Genomic DNA, 21,828 nt, shown 5'->3' on the forward strand with positions numbered 1-21,828 from the left:
ACCAGTAAAGTGGTACATAAAGGCAAACCAACAAAATCAATAGAGAGAGGGGGAGTGAAGAATAAGGAGAGGGGGAACAAGTTCCTGAAGATTGCATACACCAACATAGATGGAGTGAGATCGAAGATACTGGAGTTAAGTGATGTAATACAGCTGCAGACACCAGACATTGTTGCACTCACGGAGACAAAACTTGAAGATGTAATTTTAAATGAGGTCATATTCCCAAGGGGCTACTCAATTTGGAGACGGGACAGAAAAATTAGGAAAGGCGGTGGCGTTGCTGTGCTGGTAAAAGAACACCTAAAGGTGAAGGAAATAATGACTGCCAATCCACAAGAAGTTGACATAATAGCACTAGAGATCTGCTATGAGGATGATAAACTAATGATGATAAATGCATATAGTCCACCGCCAAGCAGCACATGGTCAAAGGAGGAGCTAGATAGTAAACGTGAAGGTCTTATAACAATAATGAGAGAGATTATAGCGAGAGCGGATAACGATAGATCACGACTGTTGATAGTCGGTGACTTCAACTTGAAATCCATAGACTGGGAAGCATATGAAGCTAAAACAGAAGATTTTTGGACCTGTAAATTTGTAGACCTCATCCTGGAAACATTCTTGTATCAACATGTTAAACAAGCTACGAGGATGAGGGAAGGGGACGTTCCCTCCATGCTAGATTTGATATTTACCAGGAAGGAGGAAGAGATATTTGACATTCAGTACCTTCCTCCCTTGGGTAAAAGTGACCATGTCTTTTTGGGAATAAAGTATGCAATGCGTTATAAGCTGGAAGAAAATAAGGAGGTTGAAGCAGTTGAAAAACCAGACTTCAGGAGAGGACATTATGGTGACCTTAGAAATTTTTTTAGTGAGTATAATTGGACAGACTTGATGCTAGGCAAGGAAGTGAATGAGATGTATGGCAAGTTTTGTGAAATATATGATAAAGGCACAAAAAAATTTATACCAAAACAGAGATGCAGAACTAGGAAACAGGATTGGTTCAATAGAAATTGCGAGAGGGCTAGAGACCGAAAGACACAAAAATGGAATCAATACAGGAAGAGGCCGAACCCCCAAAATACCAGCGATACAAAGATGCGAGAAACAACTACACGGCAGTGAGGAGAGAGGCAGAAAGAAATTTTGAAAAAGGGATTGCGGACAAATGTAAAACAGAACCAGGTCTATTCTATAAATTCATAAACAACAAATTGCAGGTAAAGGATAATATTCAGAGGTTGAAAATGGGAAATAGATTCACGGAAGATGAAAAGGAAATGTGTGAAACACTAAACGAAAAGTTCCAAAGTGTGTTTGTACAAAATGAAATCTTTCGGGAACCAGATACAATAAGAATTCCAGAGAACAACATAGAACACATAGAGGTGTCTAGAGACGAAGTGGAAAAAATGCTCAAGGAGCTCGGTAAGAACAAAGCAGCTGGCCCAGATGGCGTTTCACCATGGGTTCTGAGAGAATGTGCATCTGAGCTCAGCATTCCACTTCACCTGATCTTTCAGGCATCCCTGTGTACAGGAATCGTAGCAGACGGGTGGAAACAGGCTAACATAGTTCCAATCTACAAAAGTGGCAGCAGGGAAGACCCCCTGAATTATAGACCTGTATCATTAACAAGTGTAATAGTGAAAGTATTGGAAAAACTAATCAAAACTAAATGGGTAGAACACCTAGAGAGAAATGATATAATATCAGACAGACAGTATGGTTTTCGATCTGGAAGATCCTGTGTATCGAATTTACTCAGTTTCTATGATCGAGCCACAGAGATATTACAGGAAAGAGATGGTTGGGTTGACTGCATCTATCTGGACCTAAAAAAGGCTTTCGACAGAGTTCCACATAAGAGGTTGTTCTGGAAACTGGAAAATATTGGAGGGGTGACAGGTAAGCTTCTATCATGGATGAAAAATTTTCTGACTGATAGAAAAATGAGGGCAGTAATCAGAGGCAATGTATCAGAATGGAGAAATGTCACAAGTGGAGTACCACAGGGTTCAGTTCTTGCACCAGTGATGTTTATTGTGTACATAAATGATCTACCAGTTGGTATACAGAATTATATGAACATGTTTGCTGATGATGCTAAGATAATAGGAAGGATAAGAAATTTAGATGACTGTCATGCCCTTCAAAAAGACCTGGACAAAATAAGTATATGGAGCACCACTTGGCAAATGGAATTTAATGTTAATAAATGTCATGTTATGGAATGTGGAATAGGAGAACATAGACCCCACACAACCTATATATTATGTGAGAAATCTTTAAAGAATTCTGATAAAGAAAGAGATCTAGGAGTGGTTCTAGATAGAAAACTATCACCTGAGGACCACATAAAGAATATTGTGCAAGGAGCCTATGCTATGCTTTCTAACTTCAGAATTGCATTTAAATACATGGATGGCGATATACTAAAGAAATTGTTCATGACTTTTGTTAGGCCAAAGCTAGAATATGCAGCTGTTGTGTGGTGCCCATATCTTAAGAAGCACATCAACAAACTGGAAAAGGTGCAAAGACATGCTACTAAGTGGCTCCCAGAACTGAAGGGCAAGAGCTACGAGGAGAGGTTAGAAGCATTAAATATGCCAAAACTAGAAGACAGAAGAAAAAGAGGTGATATGATCACTACATACAAAATAGTAACAGGAATTGACAAAATCGACAGGGAAGACTTCCTGAGACCTGGAACTTCAAGAACAAGAGGTCATAGATTTAAACTAGCTAAACACAGATGCCGAAGAAATATAAGAAAATTCACCTTCGCAAATAGAGTGGTAGACGGTTGGAACAAGTTAAGTGAGAAGGTGGTGGAGGCCAAGACCGTCAGTAGTTTCAAAGCGTTATATGACAAAGAGTGCTGGGAAGACGGGACACCACGAGCGTAGCTCTCATCCTGTAACTACACTTAGGTAATTACACACCCTAGGTGGACACCCCTAGGGTCAACACTTGCAGCAGAGGAGCTCCAGCATATTTCAACAATCCTAAGTATTGTAGTACAGGTTGATGGTAGTGAGTGGTGTCCCAGAGAACATAAAGGTATAGTGCTCTTGAAAAATAGGTGAGATAACAGGAAAGTGCTAAGGGAAGTGAAAAATCGGATGAGAAAAAGTTGCCCTAGTGTTTACAGTGCAGAGAAGAACATTCAAGATGGCCACTGGCAAGGGGAAAAACAAAACAGAGCTTGATTTTGAGGGATTCAATGAAGAAAGCATTGATATTAGCAGTCTACATAACAAGTTGGTAAATTTAGATACTATAGTGAACTCTCATGTAGAAATAATTAGTAAATTGAAAGAAAGTAATGACCATTTGAATAGCAAAGTTTTATGTCTTGAGGGTTTAGTGAAAGACTTGCGCAAGGATAAGAATCAATTGGAAACAAATTGCAAAGCCATGGAAGAAGAAAATAAACTCTTAAAAATAGCTTTGGAAGAAGTTAAAGTAAATTTAAACATAAATGACTACACTAGGTTAGGCAAGGAAATTCAACAGGAGAAACAGCTTTTGTCAGCACAGATGGAGGAAGTTACACAGGGAATAGAACAGTGCAAGAAAGATATGCAACTCACTTATGCACAAGTGGCCAAGGAGAAGGAAAAAATAGAAGCAGCAGTAAAGGAATTCAAACACTGCAGCAACCAAGAAAAAACAAACATTAGGCTGGAAGTAAGAAAAGAATTGGCATCTAACCCGAAGTTGGTGCAAAACACAGTTGATCGGAGTAAGTCCCTGATCATTTTTGGCTGCAAAGAAAAGGCGATAACATCTAGGTCAGAAAGAGCTGTAGAAGAAGCTAAAGTAGTAGATAAAATTGTTGGCCTCGTAGAAGGTCTTACAACCATAGAGAATGTGTGCGACTACAGGAGAATAAGCAGGTACGTAAAAGGGAAAGATCGACCTTTGAGGATCACCCTAAACGGTGCCAAACAAATGGAAGAAGTACTAAGGAATGCTAGAAAATTGCAAAGTGATGAGGATAGGAAAGGGTGGTCGTTAAGACGAGATCTTTCAATAGAAGATAGAGAGAAGCTGAAACTGAACCTCGCCGAGGCAAAACATTTAAATGAGAGCAGGAATGAAGAAGAAATCAATTCTTTTTTCTACAAAGTGATAGGGGTAGGCAAACCAGTAAAGTGGTACATAAAGGCAAACCAACAAAATCAATAGAGAGAGGGGGAGTGAAGAATAAGGAGAGGGGGAACAAGTTCCTGAAGATTGCATACACCAACATAGATGGAGTGAGATCGAAGATACTGGAGTTAAGTGATGTAATACAGCTGCAGACACCAGACATTGTTGCACTCACGAAGACAAAACTTGAAGATGTAATTTTAAATGAGGTCATATTCCCAAGGGGCTACTCAATTTGGAGACGGGACAGAAAAATTAGGAAAGGCGGTGGCGTTGCTGTGCTGGTAAAAGACACCTAAAGGTGAACGAAATAATGACTGCCAATCCACAAGAAGTTGACATAATAGCACTAGAGATCTGCCATGAGGATGATAAACTAATGATAATAAATGCATATAGTCCACCGCCAAGCAGCACATGGTCAAAGGAGGAGCTAGATAGTAAACGTGAAGGTCTTATAACAATAATGAGAGAGATTATAGCGAGAGTGGATAACGATAGATCACAACTGTTGATAGTCGGTGACTTCAACTTGAAATCCATAGACTGGGAAGCATATGAAGCTAAAACAGAAGATTTTTGGACCTGTAAATTTGTAGACCTCATCCTGGAAACATTCTTGTATCAACATGTTAAACAAGCTACGAGGATGAGGGAAGGGGACGTTCCCTCCATGCTAGATTTGATATTTACCAGGAAGGAGGAAGAGATATTTGACATTCAGTACCTTCCTTCCTTGGGTAAAAGTGACCATGTCTTTTTGGGAATAAAGTATGCAATGCGTTATAAGCTGGAAGAAAATAAGGAGGTTGAAGCAGTTGAAAAAACAGACTTCAGGAGAGGACATTATGGTGACCTTAGAAATTTTTTTAGTGAGTATAATTGGACAGACTTGATGCTAGGCAAGGAAGTGAATGAGATGTATGTCAAGTTTTGTGAAATATATGATACAGGCACAAAAAATTTTATACCAAAACAGAGATGCAGAACTAGGAAACAGGATTGGTTCAATAGAAATTGCGAGAGGGCTAGAGACCAAAAGACACAAAAATGGAATCAATACAGGAAGAGGCCGAACCCCCAAACATACCAGCGATACAAAGATGCGAGAAACAACTACACAGCAGTGAGGAGAGAGGCAGAAAGAAATTTTGAAAAAGGGATTGCAGACAAATGTAAAACAGAACCAGGTCTATTCTATAAATTCATAAACAACAAATTGCAGGTAAAGGATAATATTCAGAAGTTGAAAATGGGAAATAGATTCACGGAAGATGAAAAGGAAATGTGTGAAACACTAAACGAAAAGTTCCAAAGTGTGTTTGTACAAAATGAAATCTTTAGGGAACCAGATACAATAAGAATTCCAGAGAACAACATAGAGCACATAGAGGTGTCTAGAGACGAAGTGGAAAAAATGCTCAAGGAGCCAAGTAAGAACAAAGCAGTTGGTCCAGATGGAGTTTCACCATGGGTTCTGAGAGAATGTGCACCTGAGCTCAGCATTCCACTTCAACTGATTTTTCAGGCATCCCTGTGTACAGGAGCTGTAGCTGATGTGTGGAAAAAGGCTAACATAGTTCCAATCTACAAAAGTGGAAACAGGGAAGACCCCCTTAATTATAGACCTGTATCATTGACAAGTGTAATAGTCAAAATATTGGAAAAAATAATTAAAACTAAATGGGTAGAACACTTGGAGGAAAACGCTATAATATCAGACAGACAGTATGGTTTTCGATCTGGAAGATCCTGTGTAACGAACTTGCTCAGTTTTTATGATCGAGCCACAGAGATATTACAGGAAAGAGATGGTTGGGTTGACTGCATCTATCTGGATCTAAAAAAGGCTTTCGACAGAGTTCCCCATAAGAAGTTGTTCTGGAAACTGGAACATATTGGAGGAGTGACAGGTAAGCTACTAACATGGATGAAAAATTTCCTAACCGACAGAAAAATGAGGGCAGTAATCAGAGGCAAGGTATCGGATTGGAGGAATGTCACGAGTGGAGTACCACAGGGTACAGTTCTTGCACTGGTAATGTTCATTGTCTACATAAACGATCTACCAGTGGGAATACACAATTACATGAACATGTTTGCTGATGATGCTAAGATAATAGGGAAGATAAGAAACTTAGATGATTGTCATGCCCTTCAAGAAGACCTGGACAAAATAAGTATATGGAGCAACACTTGGCAAATGGAATTTAATGTGAATAAATAGACCCCACACAACCTATAAATTATGTGAGAAATCTTTAAAGAATTCTGATAAAGAAATGGATCTAGGGGTGGTTTTAGATAGAAAAATGTCACCTGAGGACCACATTAAGAACATTGTGCGAGGAGCCTATGCTACACTTTCTAACCTTAGAATTGCTTTTAAATACATGGATGGAGAAATACTAAAGAAATTGTTCACGACTTTTATTAGACCAAAGCTGGAATATGCAGCGGTTGTATGGTGCCCATATCTTAAGAAGCACATCAACAAACTGGAAAAGGTGCAACGACATGCCACTATGTGGCTCCCAGAACTGAAGGACAAGAACTACGAGGAGAGATTAGAGGCATTAAATATGCAAAAACTAGAAGATAGAAGAAAAAGAGGCGATATGATCACTACGTTCAAAATAGCAACAGGAATAGATAAAATTGATAGGGAAGAATTCCTGAGACTCGGAACTTCAAGAACAAGAGGTCATAGATTTTAAACTAACGAAACAAAGCTGCCGGAGAAATATACGAAAATTCACTTTTGTAAACAGAGTGGTAGACGGTTGGAACAAGTTAAGTGAGAAGGTGGTGGAGGCCAAAACCGTCAGTAATTTCAAAGCATTATATGACAAAGAGTGCTGGGGAGACGGGACACCACGAGTGTAGCTCTCATCCTGTAACTACACTTAGGTAATTACACAGTCAGCTGATGGCTACTGTCGTCACTGGTTCAAGGCCAGATGCACTAATATTTCTCCTCTAACAACACACACATTATATACAAGTATCCACATGTTTTATTTACCATGCCTGTACAAATAAGCTGGTATGGTGACCAAAGACCATGGTGGCCACCAGTAAACAACATGACAAGTCATACAGACGACGCACCTCCCTCACCAAAATGGAGGCTCCCAACATATTCCTATTGCTGTTATTACACTCTATACACATGCTATATACAAGTAGCTACATTTGAGTTCACCAGAGCGAACCACTAAGATGGTATGGTACGTCCAGTCAATAAAAGGTGGCTACACAGTCAGAAGACGATGCCACCTCCCTCCCTCAGCATTACTCCTCCCACCATAGAGCACACCGCTAAATATCACAATGCTGCTATTATCAGAATCCTGGTCAGTTTTATCAGTCGGGGGTCTCCTGTAATACTATCATCGCTTAATAATAGCATGTACATATATATTATGACATTTTTAGGCAATACAGTGGTCACAAGCTGAACAGCGTACTGTGAGCTTATACTGCGTGCGCCAGCCTTGGTGGCTCACTCAGTACTGAGGCTCTCACACCCAGGAATGTTGTCCACGATTTTTTTTCTAGGTGGCGTCTGGTAACTATGGGTCGTGGCTGGACTATAGCTACCTCCTATCCCTCGCGGGGCAATTAAAATCATGCAATAAAGCTTAAATCGTCTATATAGCCAAATTCTGGCTCTCTGCACGTATTCGCAGTTTGAAATTCCGAATTTTTATATCGAAAATATGCCAATTACTGAAAGCGGCGGTGGGGTCACATTTTGCCCAAACCCCCCTGCAGTTTTCAAAATATCCCAAACATCCCAAATCCTATACCTGAGCCATATTTTGGAGCCAAATTCTGGCTCTCTGCATGTATTCGCAGTTTGAAATTCCGACTTTTTATACCGAAAATATGCCAATTACTGAAAGCAGAGGCGAGTCACATTTTGCCCAAACCCCCCTGCAGTTTTCAAAATATCCAAAACATCCCAAATCCGATACCTGAGCCATATTTTGAAGCCAAATTCTGGCTCTCTGCACGTATTCGCAGTTTGAAAATCTGACTTTTTATATCGAAAATATGCCAATTACTGCAAGAAGCAGTGGGTCACATTTTGCCCAAACCCCCCAACAGTTTTCAAAATATCCCAAACATCCCAAATCCGATGACTGAGCCGCCATATTTTGGAGCCAAATTCTGGCTCTCTGCATGTATTCGCAGTTTGAAATACAGACTTTTTATACCGAAAATATGCCAATTACTGAAAGCGACGGTGGGTCACATTTTGCCCAAACCCCCCTGCAGTTTTCAAAATATCCCAAACATCCCAAATCCGGTTCCTGAGCCGCCATATTTTGGAGCCAAATTCTGGCTCTCTGCATGTATTCGCAATTTGAAATTCCGACTTTTTATACCAAAAATATGCCAATTACTGAAAGCGGCGGTGTGTCACATTTTGCCCAAACCCCCCTGCAGTTTTCAAAATATCCCAAACATCCCAAATCCAAAACCTGAGCCATATTTTGGTGCCAAATTCTGTAGCCAAATTCTTGCGTGGTTCCGGTAAAGTTACTCCCATCATCTATATATGTATTGTGTGGTCTAAGGGGTAAGATAAAAAACAGTACTCTTGCTAATGTCATATTCAGCACACACGACACTTCTCGGGACTCTGCTCTCCACCTTCTTAATTTCAAATTTCTTCTCAAATGTCATCACTGACTTTTCTCTTTTACGTATCCCGCTTCTTGAAGCTTTCACCAACACAATGGGTGCACTTGGAGTCGACACGTTGCACAGATGTTCCTAAATTGTGACGATATATCCAACAAAGTCACGGAATAAACACACTAGTCTTGCGATAAATCAAAATAATGGGAACAATAAGCCGTGAATCTGTGACGTCACAGGGTAGAAGGCACTAGAGTGGGCAAACAAGGCCCATCTCCCACCTAACCATCCCGGGGCCTCAACACCTGGCATATACTTGCCTGATGAGATATCTGAATCATTTTATGCGAACCTTGTGCTACCCAACTTGAGTGTCCGAACCTACCCAAATCGAGAAACTGGCATTTTCGGATATACGGCAGTCACAAAGCATGTGGCTGTCTGTACACAAAACAGCCAAAAGTGAATCTACTATCATCACCCTGTTTATTAAGGTTCATCCTCGCACAAAGAAATTGAGGGTAAGTTCAAATACAGTATTAATAAATATGTAAAACTAACAAATTTACTAAAACATGACATTTATAAAAGAATTATTGTTAAACAATAATAACTACAAATACACAAAATTACTAAAAAACATTTTACATATGTTTACAATACATGTGTTCAAACACCAGTGCTGGTTGGTTGACTTAGTCAAAGATGTTACTGTTAATTATTAACTTATTCTTTAAAACATGTTTTTGCGAGTACTATGTGATTAGTACTCGCTCTTGTAGTACTTGCAAACTTCTTAAATACATCTTCCTGCAGTTTTATATTACTAATTATCCTTTCTAATGTTAAATTCATCTGCTAACCTAAGAACACAATAACCATTGTCAAGTTCAAAGAAGAATTTAGCTTTTGTGCTACTGTTAGATCTCTGTCTGCTGTAGGGATTTGTTACTGCTGGTTCAAAGTATCATGTTATGCTAAAATTTAATGAATTAAAAATAAAAACAAGTAAAATGGTAGCAAATAAAACCCTGGAATTTTATGTTAGTCTCTTGGACATGAGTAGAACACCAAGGTGAGTGGACACTACTCATATCCATAATTGACAAAAATAGTGTTTTTATTGTAATGTTTGAAAAGGTTACAATGTCATGAATTATTTTCAAGGCCAGATCAGAAGCCTAATGCAAGTTCTGTACCATCAACCGAGATGATGACGAGTAACACATTTAATTCTTGGCAAATCTACAGTTAAGTAAATTGTGCAAGCTAAGTTAGAGCTAAAATAGTAAATCCAGCACTTCACCATTTTTAGTCATTAAAGTCATTAAACCAAAAGATAGTATATTGCACAGTAAGTACTTTGATCATATTTTAACCTTAGATATGATGCCAATCCCACAAACTCATAGAACATTGCACTCAAACAGAAATTGCATAGATTTTTTTCTCCGTATTGAAAATTTGCTTCAGTACTGTAATGGTAAGTTTCCTCTAATTTATGACTATTGGTTTTGAAAATGATTTGTATTATAACCCATAGGTGCTCTCAAGATTAACAAATCATTCTTACCTCCATATTTGGTTTCCAACGAGATTCAAATACAGACATGGCTGCCAAGGAGCCTGAGCCCATTGTGGTGTAAGGGAGGCGATCAGTGGAACCATGTGGGTGAATCGAATATATGTGGGAATCGTGCTTGTCAACACCTCCAAGCACCAAAGCAGCACCAATATAGCCCTGTTGAAGAGACATTGTAAATAATATCTGTTAGAAGCATAATTGCTCATAAATAGAAAAGGTGTGGTAACTAATGAAAGACATATTAGTCTAGTTTTTAAAACTTAATGAATTCTTAGTGTGACCAAGATACCCAGATTAAGTAACCAACATCAAGAAATCCAATCACTCCATACTGCACATTATCAGGCAAATAGCAGGCAAATGATTTCCCTGCACATTATCCGGCAAATCACATTAGCATACAAGTTGTATCTCAATCGACTCTGGATTAACCCTGAAGCTGCTAAGGGGTCCTGAGGAGATTTACACCCATGCTCAAGAAAAAACAAATTCTAAAAAATTTGTTCGTCTTCTAAAAATGTTAATTTGTGTTCCCCGAGCACAAGAAAAATAATAAAAATACCAGTATCATAGGTGACATATTTTGGGCGCAACAGGCCGAGGAAGTCTGGCAAAATGTGGGCGTTGACAGAGCAGTCGTCAGAGATAGTCGGTGTCACCCGAACTGAGAGGCAGGAGTTGCCACAAAGATATTATTACCTAATTATTTCAATGTCTCTGATTGACGTTTTCTTATTTTTTTCCAGTAATATTATTCTAGTGTGTAGTGTGATATATTTATATAATAAAAAGAGGTGAATCATCGCTATACTCAAAGGTATGGTGTGCATACTAGTGATTCAATTGTTATGTTCATAAAACAATAAACGAATAGTTTTACTGTTATTACACTATATACACAGGTTATATATGTATCTGCATATTTTGTTCACAATAACAAACCACTAAGTTGGTATTGTGAGTCAAAAAGCAACAAAGAGTGGCCGCCACACACCAGTCAGCTACTCGCTGCCACTCCTCCCTCAACAACACCTCGCTAGCCCACACTTTCCTCCCACCATACTGTTTTTGCTTTTATTCACTATATACAGACGTTATATAGAGAACCACTGAGCTAGTATGGTGAATGCAGGCAATAACAGGTGGCCACACAGTCTCCCTCCCTCCCTCCCTCAGCATTACTCCTCCCACACAGCACTAATTATCACAACAATGCTGCTATTAACCCAATCCTGGTCATTGTTATCACAGACAGGGATCATCTATAATACTGTCATCGCTAAATAATAGCAGTTACATATTTATTTTGACATTTTTAGGCGATGCTGTGGTCACAAGCTGAACAGCAATACTGTTAGCTCATGCTACGTGCATCAGCCTTGGTTGCTCCCACAGTACTGTGGCTCTCACACCAGAGAATATTGCCTACTATTTTTTTTTGAAACATGGCATCTGTTTACAAGTCCTGAGGAAGCTGATGTGAACCCTGTGTAGCCATGGGCCATTTGAACCGTGCCTGGCACCCTATGGCGTATATATACGCCATGCGCACAGTGGGACATGTTTCTCATGGCGTATATATACGCCATGCACAGTTCAAGGGTTAAGAACATGAATTATTGACTTTGTCATGTTAGTTTAAGTTGACAGGTTAGGTTTGGTCATATTTCTACATTAGTTTTAACTCAAATAAAAATAAATTAAACCTTATATAATGTAATAGAAAGCCTTATCATAAGTTTTTTTTTTAAATATATAACTTCAGGAAATCTCGGCTTATACAAATCGGGCCTTGCATAGGCAAAGTAGTGCGTTCTGGCTGCTTAGGCAATTGACTGTCAGGTTATTCTGACAAAATGGCCTGCCCATCTGGCCTAGTTTTCTGTAGAAGGGTGTAAACACTGGGAATACCGGTCCCTTTCAGGACCTCCCAGACCGGGATTTTGTCCTGCCACCTGATGTGGAGGAGTCTGCAAAGACAGCTCAAGTGAGAGTGGCTAGCTGTTTGGTGTGTCTGCTGTAGACAGACTAGGTTTTGCTGGTGTAAAGAAGGTTGGCGAGTACCACTGCATGGTAGACCTTCAGTTTGGTGGTAAGGCTGAGTTCCCTCCACTCCCAGACATTCTCACAGTATCTTCCAAAGGCAGTGCTGGCCTTGGCGATCCTGTTGACTTCAGCGTCTATGTTCACCACTCTTGAGAGTGGTGAACATAGAACTTCGCCTATCTTGTGCCAAGATAGGCGAAATTGTCGACTGCATGTTCTGGTCCTTGATAGTGATGTACAGTTCCTGGTAGGGTACACCAGGTGTGGGTTCAGACAACTTCAGTTTTTTGCTGCTGATGAGGAGACCGAAGTTGCCGTAGGCTTGTGATAAGCAGTCCATTTCATGCTGCATCATTTGTTCTATACTTTCGTTAAGGGTGCAGTCATCAGCGAACAGGAAGTCTCTGACAGTTCTCTTCACGTTTGTAATGGCCTGCAGGTACCTGTGGTTAAACAGCCCACTGTCAGTCCTGTATCTGATGCATTTTCCATCTTGACAATCACAAAAGGCATCAGTGAGCATTGCCAAGAATACCTTACTGAAGTATGTTGGGGCAAGAACACAGCGCCGCTTCACACCATTCATCACTGGAATGGCTTTTAACTCTCCTCCATTATCCAGTACTTTCACCATCATGGAACTGCCGGAAGATCGCAGTGAATTTGCCGGGACAGCCAAACTTCTCCATTATCTTCAATAAGCCGATTTTGCTGACCGTATCGAAGGCCTTGGTCAGGTATATAGTCACGAAGATGTCACCGTGTAGCTCTTGGCATTTTTCTTGGAACTGGCGTGCAGCAAATATATTGACAGTTCCGCGTTCTGTGTGGAAGCTGCATTGACCTTCTTGAAGGAGACCCTGCTCAAGGTGTTTAAGGAGATGGTTGAGCAGAATACGAGTCAGGATCTTCCCAGCGAAGGACAGAAGTTAAATACCCCAGTGATTATTGCAAGACTGCCAGTTGCCTTTTCTCTTGTAAATGTGAATGCTGGCAAGTTAAAATAGTTAAAAGATGCTGGCATCTTTTAACTATTGTGGGACCTTCCTTTCATTCCCCCATAGACTGAAAGAGCTTTGTCAGTTTCTGCATAGTTATACATAATAATGTTTCTGCATTGTTATGCATATGTGAGTACTGGAAACATAATATTGGTGAGCAGCTTGAGGGCTAAATATTTGTACATATTCATTTTCTGAAGCATTCTTTTTCATATATTGTACCAAGAAAACTGAGCTAATATACATCTATCTATATCATTAACTGCAAAAACTGCATCTACATACATCAGATTTTGTATACTTTATTTATTCAATTCACACACTAATTTCACATCGGTTTGCTAGCAGTCCCACCTTGACCTCCTTCATGAACCAATCCATATATACACTTAACAATTGACATACTGCTATATTAATTTAAAAACTCTCACCCCATTATCCAACAGCTTTCCTTCATGGAAAACCATTCTTCACAATATTTAAAAATTAATGGGGGGGAGGGGGGGAAGAGGGTTGGGAATGAAAGAAATAACAAATATTGACCAGATTCTCAACCAACCTGGTATCTAAAAAGCATCTGCTTGAGCATACGGTTTGCTGCAACAACTGGCACTTGACGACCAGTGTTGAGACGGTGAAGCTCTAGCTGACTGGCCATTAGCTGGGTAGTCATCTCCAGGTCTGCAGCTGTGCCTACAAGTACAATGTAAACTACATAACTGCAAATTTAATAAACTTGTTTTAGGAAGTACAACTATTTGCTATAACATGTATTTTACTGACACAGTATTACATTGTGCAATAAATGAAAAAAATATGCAATTAATTTTGAGCACTACTGTCACAAATATAAAGGTCAAATGATGTATTCAATAATCACATATGACATTACTAATGCAGATGTTACCACAACCTGAGAAAAGCAGCAAAATACAGTTCAGCAAGTTCAATATCCTACAAGAAAATATCTTTAACTTGGCTAAACTGCAGTCAGACCAGGTCACAGCAGTGACCACCCTTGCACTGCAAACTTAACAAGGAATAAACTTTCTCAGTCATTAGAATTTCCTCATATACAGTGGAACCTCTATTAACGAGTTTAATCCGTTCTGGCACCGAGCTCGTTACCTGGAAAACTCGTCTTTGGAAACAAATTTCCCCATTTAAAATAAAGGAAATAAATTTAATCCGTTCCACTCCCAAAAACATCCATACTTATATGACTTTTTTTTATGTAAATATAATATTGCACATGTAAATATAAATGTTTTGTTGTAGTGTTTTAATATTTACTTTACCTTATGAAGAGTAGTTGCTGGCTTGAGGGAGACGATGGGGAGGTGGGAAGGATGAGAGGGGTTATGGTGTGGAAGGAGAATCCACCTCTGAGTCAGGCGGACTCTCTCTTCTTGGGAATTTCACCCAAATTTCATTTCAAATGTCACACAAGGATGCGTTAGACCAGCACCAAATAAAAAACTATGTTGATTACACTCGTTGTGTCAACAATATAAGTCTTACCACGAAGATACAATACAATGCCGTTTTCTCAAATAGGCAATGTGGTTATTAAAGAAAACGGAAATTTCATGGCAAACATTTATACAATCCCCAAGTCGATCGGATAAGAATTGGATTTTATAGAAATATTTGCTCAAATGACGCTTGAGCGCGGTGTTTGGGTGCATTCAAGAGAAAAAAAGTGTGTTACGTTCAAGCGACATATACCTGCAAAAGTGATAACACTTTCATAAAGTGTTATCACAAAGTGATAAATTAATTAAACATTTTTACACACCGGGTTGTCACTGCTTTATCAGGGCAGCTTTTCCAAGAATGCGTTCACCTTTTCAAACATTCCAAACACTTCCCTGATCTCAGTGGAAGAGGCAGCATCCTCCCTTACCTCCTCATTCCCTTACTAATGGTGTAAATTGTTGATGAGGACCTGCCATACTTCCTTGTGAGATCAATCACACAGACACCACACTCATGCTTTGCTATAATTTCCTTCTTTAAATCCACAGTAATTGTGTCTTTCTTCCTCTTGACAACACTATCTTTAGCAAGCAGCTTCTTTGGAGACATCGTGTGTTACAAATTGTAGTCGCAAAACCACTAAAAACCCAAAGAAAAGCTCAAATAAATCCATAAGCTTGTCGTGTGAGATACAACAACAACACTGGCGTCGGAGGCGTCCGAGAATTTGCGAGAACCCGCGAGACGCTAGAAAGCGCCATGTGGTTTCACTCGTTAATAGAGGCGAGCTCGTCAATAGAGACAAATTTGCTGCGAGTGGCTTGCTCGTTACTGGAAAAACTCGTTAATAGAGCCACTCGTTAATAGAGGTTCCACTGTATTTGCTAAGCTATGATAATGGATCTATTGCATTAAATTAACCTTTCTGTATCACAAAGGGAAGCAATCACCACATACCTGCTCCACAGCAGTACATGTTTGGCTGGAGATAATGGATTTTACTACAGTTCTTGTCTGCAATAATGTCTCCCTCCGTAGCACGTGTGTCAGCACCAAGCACAACCCCATCTTTAAACACTACACCAGCAATGGTAGTGCCTGTCTTACGAGATTTTGGCATTGGGAATCCTTTGGCCACCAGACTTTCATTTCTGCAAATTAAGTAAACACACATGAAAGTCCATAAAATATATCTATTATAAAGGTAAACAATAACTCAGGCTTTCAGTATACAGTATAAGAAACCCCTTTTCTGAGCAGTACTCTTAATTGCTCCCTAATGCAAGTATGTACTAACTCTTAGTAAGAGGCCTGGTCGAGGACCAGGCCATGGGGATGCCGAGCCCCGAAATCATTGCAAGGGAGAATCTAACACAGGAGGTTAGATTCTGCACCAGAGTATTGAGGAAAGTTTCAAACTATGTCTGTCTGGTCATACAGTTTTTAAGGATAAATGGGAATAACTCAGTCCAGTACAGAATTCAGTCAAAAGTTTAACCTAACACAACCTTGGCATTATGCTCACAGCTCTGGCTCACCAAGCAGGGCCTTAGTTCCCCATCTGACCAACTGTTGGATGCCACTACTCCAAGAATCTTCCCAAAATTCAATAGTTCCTATGCTCCAAGTGTGGAAAAAATGGAGTGGCAAACATGGAAAACTTACAACTTTGATGAGATATGCCTCTCAATGTGCACTGGCTTCTATAGTGTTTACCCACGTTGTGACCTATAGTACAACCTCTCACCCCCCCCCCCCCCACACAAACCTGACGTTTGAGTATCTGGTCGAAGAGGGGTTAATGTACTCAAGGCAGGGACCTGAAAACAAAAGGCTGGTATTCCGTAAGAAAAACAATGTGGAAATAAGAAAAATTTCTAACAGATATAACAAGGGAAAACAGAGCTCAGGGGAATGACAGCCCAAGAAATGATGGAATACATCACGTAGAAGTGTAAGGAGACAGCAGACGAGTTTAGACAAGTTCAAAAGGGAAACAATTAAATGCAGATGAGAAACCCATGGTTTAATCAGAGATGTAAGCTTGCAAAGCAACTAAGTAAAAGGGCATGGAGACACTATAGAAATAACAAAACACTCTAGAGCAGAGGATACCAGTTCCAGGAATGAATATGTCAGGGTGAGAAGAGAGGCAGAAGGGCAATACAAAAATAACATAGCAAGCAAGGCAAAGACTTGACCTAAATTGCTGCACAGCCACAGATTCACTACAAACGACAAGGAAGTGTGTGAGGAACTAAATAAGAAATTCCAGGTCTTCACATTAGAGCAAGGAGAAGTTTCCGAGATAAGAGAAGGAACAGTTAACCAGGCACCACTAGAGGAGTTTGGGATTACCGGTGAGGATGTAAGGAAGCTTTTGCTAGAGTTGGGTGTGACAAAGGCTATAGGCCTGGATGGAATATCACCATGGATACTAAAGGAAGGAGCAGAAGCACTGTGCCTGCCACTCTCCATGGTGTATAACAAATCACTGATAACAGGTGAACTGCCAAACATTCGAAAGTCAGCAAATGTAGTCCCGATATTCAAGAAAGGCGAGACAGGAGGCACTGAACTACGGGCCAATGTCACTAGCTTGCATACCATGCAAGTTGATGGAGAAGATTGTGGGAAAAAACTAGTGAAATATCAGGAGCAAAGGAACTGTGACAATGCCAACATGGATTAACACTTCACAACAGGGGTCTTAAGCCACACACTTTTTAACATACTTATGAGCGCCATTGCCAATATTAAATTTCTGGAAGGAACACAATAAGTGGGATATGTAAATGATGTCCTAATACAAGCTCCCACATTAGGAAAAATTAAACAGTTCATTGAACTCCTTGGAAGGAAATGTGTTGAACTCAATTTCACTCTCCACAAACAAGACAAAAATGAACTAAAAATTAGTGGTGTAACACTTGAGCATCACTGTCAGCTAACAAGGGGAAGAAAGAGCAGCTCAACCAACTCATAGAACATGCAAAAGTCTACTCATCAAAATTTCAAAAAATTAAATTCAAAATTCAAATCTTTATTTAGGTAAAGTACATACATACAAGGGGTGATACAAATATTGATGAATTTATAGATAGAGCTAGTACATACAATGCCTAAAGCCACTATTATGCAGAGCGTTTCGGGCAGGAAAAACACTAAAGACTAAAACTTAATACTAATTAAGATTAAAGTATAAAATGTGTTGAGAAAATATAAAAATAAAAAAGGGGGGAACATGGCAGAAAAATAGCAAAATACAATTTGGTCGACAAACAGCATTATTTAAAAAAATTACAGACATGGGTTGACATTATAGGGGTAAGGTAGGTTACAGGGAGTTAATTAGGAAGTGCTTAGTTTTTATCTTAAACTGGCTGAGAGAGGTACAGTCTTTAACATGATTGGGAAGGTCATTCCACATTCTGGGTCCCTTGATTTGTAGAGCATTTCTAGTTTGATTAAGTCATACTCTTGGAATATCAAAAAGGTATTTGTTTCTGGTGTGGTGCTCATAGGTTCTGTTACAACCTTCAATGAAGCTTTTAAGGTCAGGATTGGCATTACAGTTCAGCATTATATATATATATATATATATATATATATATATCTATCTTCTGAAGATGTATTTAATATACGAAAGTACTTAAGGAAATTTCCTGTTTCATTTTTCCTCCGTGGTCTGACATTGTCACATTCTTAATCACGTGTTTATTTTCGTGATATACACACATATATATATATATATATATATATATATATATATATATATATATATATATATATGCGAACAAGCCTGAATGGTCCCCAGGACAATATGCAACTGAAAACTCACACCCCAGAAGTGACTCGAACCCATACTCCCAGGAGCCACGCAACTGGTATGTACAAGACGCCTTAATCCACTTGACCATCACGACCGGACATAATGGTCAAGTGGATTAAGGCGTCTTGTACATACCAGTTGCGTGGCTCCTGGGAGTATGGGTTCGAGTCACTTCTGGGGTGTGAGTTTTCAGTTGCATATTGTCCTGGGGACCATTCAGGCTTGTTCGCATTTGTGTTCCTCACGTGTGCCCCAAAGAATGAGGTGATTTGGTAAAATGCTATGCCCAAGATTACTATCCGAGTGCCGGCGGTGGGGTGGTTCAAATAGCCTCGGCTATCACCTCATTATGTCCGGTCGTGATGGTCAAGTGGATTAAGGCGTCTTGTACATACCAGTTGCGTGGCTCCTGGGAGTATGGGTTCGAGTCACTTCTGGGGTGTGAGTTTTCAGTTGCATATTGTCCTGGGGACCATTCAGGCTTGTTCGCATTTGTGTTCCTCACGTGTGCCCCAAAGAATGAGGTGATTTGGTAAAATGCTATGCCCAAGATTACTATCCGAGTGCCGGCGGTGGGGTGGTTCAAATAGCCTCGGCTATCACCTCATTATGTCCGGTCGTGATGGTCAAGTGGATTAAGGCGTCTTGTACATACCAGTTGCGTGGCTCCTGGGAGTATGGGTTCGAGTCACTTCTGGGGTGTGAGTTTTCAGTTGCATATTGTCCTGGGGACCATTCAGGCTTGTTCGCATTTGTGTTCCTCACGTGTGCCCCAAAGAATGAGGTGATTTGGTAAAATGCTATGCCCAAGATTACTATCCGAGTGCCGGCGGTGGGGTGGTTCAAATAGCCTCGGCTATCACCTCATTATGTCCGGTCGTGATGGTCAAGTGGATTAAGGCGTCTTGTACATACCAGTTGCGTGGCTCCTGGGAGTATGGGTTCGAGTCACTTCTGGGGTGTGAGTTTTCAGTTGCATATTGTCCTGGGGACCATTCAGGCTTGTTCGCATTTGTGTTCCTCACGTGTGCCCCAAAGAATGAGGTGATTTGGTAAAATGCTATGCCCAAGATTACTATCCGAGTGCCGGCGGTGGGGTGGTTCAAATAGCCTCGGCTATCACCTCATTATGTCCGGTCGTGATGGTCAAGTGGATTAAGGCGTCTTGTACATACCAGTTGCGTGGCTCCTGGGAGTATGGGTTCGAGTCACTTCTGGGGTGTGAGTTTTCAGTTATATATATATATATATATATATATATATATATATATATATATATATATATATATATATATATATATATATATATATATATAATACACATGAGAGGATGTGCAGTGACTTAATATCTAACACATTCAGAGATTTGAGTAGGGGTACCGAGTGATGTCTGGGGTCAGAGTTGGATATTGTCCTAATAGCAGCTTTGTGTTGAGTAATTAGAGGACGTAAATGATTTTGGGTAGTAGAACCCCCAAGCACAAATACCATAATTGAGATAAGGAAAGATGAGGGAGTAATAGAGCGTCACAAGGGCAGGGCGAGGTACATAATATTTGATCATAGAAAGAATACCAACAGTTTTTGAAACTTTTTTTGATATATTTAGAATGTGTCCCTGGAAATTCAGTTTGTGGTCAATGAGAACGCCAAGGAATTTGCCATCTATTTTGTTACAAATTTGGGTATTATTTATCCTGAGATTAATTTGATTTGAGGATTTATTGCTAAACAAAATATATAAAGTTTTGTCAATGTTGAGGGTGAGATTGTTGGCAGTTAGCCAAAGATGGGCTTTGCTTAGCTCAGTATTCACTGTGACATTAAGAGCAAGGGGGTCAGGACTGGAATAAATGAAGGTTGTGTTGTCAACAAATAGAAATGGTTTGAAGTGTTGGGAGACATTTGGAAGGTCATTAATGTAGATGAGAAAGAGGAGAGGGCCAAGTATGCTGTCCTGAGGAACACCAATGTTGATGGGTAGGGTGGGAGAAATTTAATTATTCACAGTAACATACTGGAGCCTGTCAGTAAGGTAAGATTTGAGGTATTGCAGGGAGTGACCTCTGACTCCATAATGATGTAATTTAAGAAGTAGGTTTTGGTGGTTGACAGTGTCAAAAGCCATACGCAGGTCCGCAAATAACCCAACAGGGAACTCATTTTTATCAAGAGCTGCATGTATCAAGTTAATCATACTAATAAGTGCATCGTTAGTGCTTTTTTTGGATCTGAAGCCATATTGACAAGAGCTAAGTATATTGAGTTTGGCTAGATAAGAGTAAAGCTGCTTGTAGATTAGCTTTTCAAATATTTTTGACAAGTTTGGCAGGATTGATATAGGTCTGTAGTTGTTAACATCAGTGAGATCACCACATTTGTGGACAGGGGTTACTCTCATTTTTTTTTTAGAATAACTGGAAAGGTTTGGAGTTCAAGTGACTTGTTGAAGAGCAATGCAATAGCAGGGGCTAAAGATCTGGAGGCTTTTTTGTAAATTAAAGTTGGTATCTCCTCAAGGGCACTAGACTTGGTTTTAAGGGAATGGATTATCTCATTAACATCAGTGGAATTTGCAGGCGTTAGGTACAGAGACTGTGGATAGTTACCTGTAAGATAGTCCTGAACATCAGTACTGGAAGATGGAATATCATTTGCAAGGGATGACCCAATGGAAGAGAAGAACCTATTTAACTCAATAGCAGTATCAGAGGCTGTAAGCTGACCATCGTTATTTGACAGGAGTATTGGTTTGTTATTTAAACTCCTCTTTGATCCCAATATTTGTGAAATTATGCTCCATGTTGTTATGATCTCAGCCTACAGGAGAAACGAGTCTCCTCCTTGAGAGTTATTCAACAAACCTGACCTAACTAGAAGGTATAGGAAATATAGAGGCAATAACATGGATGTAAAATAGCTTGTTGGATTTAATGAACAATTTGAGATTATGGGCAGTAAATAAGAAAATAGATAAATGACTGGTTAGGAGATGTGGACAATTTGCGGGAGGCATGAGGCTCGCTTCTGGAGGGCTTTGACCTCACTTGAGGCCAGACATC

General features: G+C 39.8%; 1 protein-coding gene across 1 annotated transcript in view; it reads right to left on the minus strand.

The window, feature by feature from the left end:
- The window catches only part of LOC138372388 (proteasome subunit beta type-7-like), a 42,818-nt gene that overhangs the window by 13,972 nt on the left and 7,018 nt on the right, over positions 1-21,828 (minus strand). The window contains exons 2-4 of the mRNA XM_069337761.1: positions 15,892-16,085; positions 14,015-14,148; positions 10,397-10,564 (exon numbers count right to left, since the gene is read on the minus strand). Coding sequence (XP_069193862.1) covers positions 10,397-10,564; positions 14,015-14,148; positions 15,892-16,085 — 496 coding nt within the window. The remainder of the gene's footprint in view (positions 1-10,396; positions 10,565-14,014; positions 14,149-15,891; positions 16,086-21,828) is intronic.

This window comes from Procambarus clarkii, chromosome 38 (assembly GCF_040958095.1).
Source record: "Procambarus clarkii isolate CNS0578487 chromosome 38, FALCON_Pclarkii_2.0, whole genome shotgun sequence".
NCBI classification, from domain to species: domain Eukaryota; kingdom Metazoa; phylum Arthropoda; class Malacostraca; order Decapoda; family Cambaridae; genus Procambarus; species Procambarus clarkii.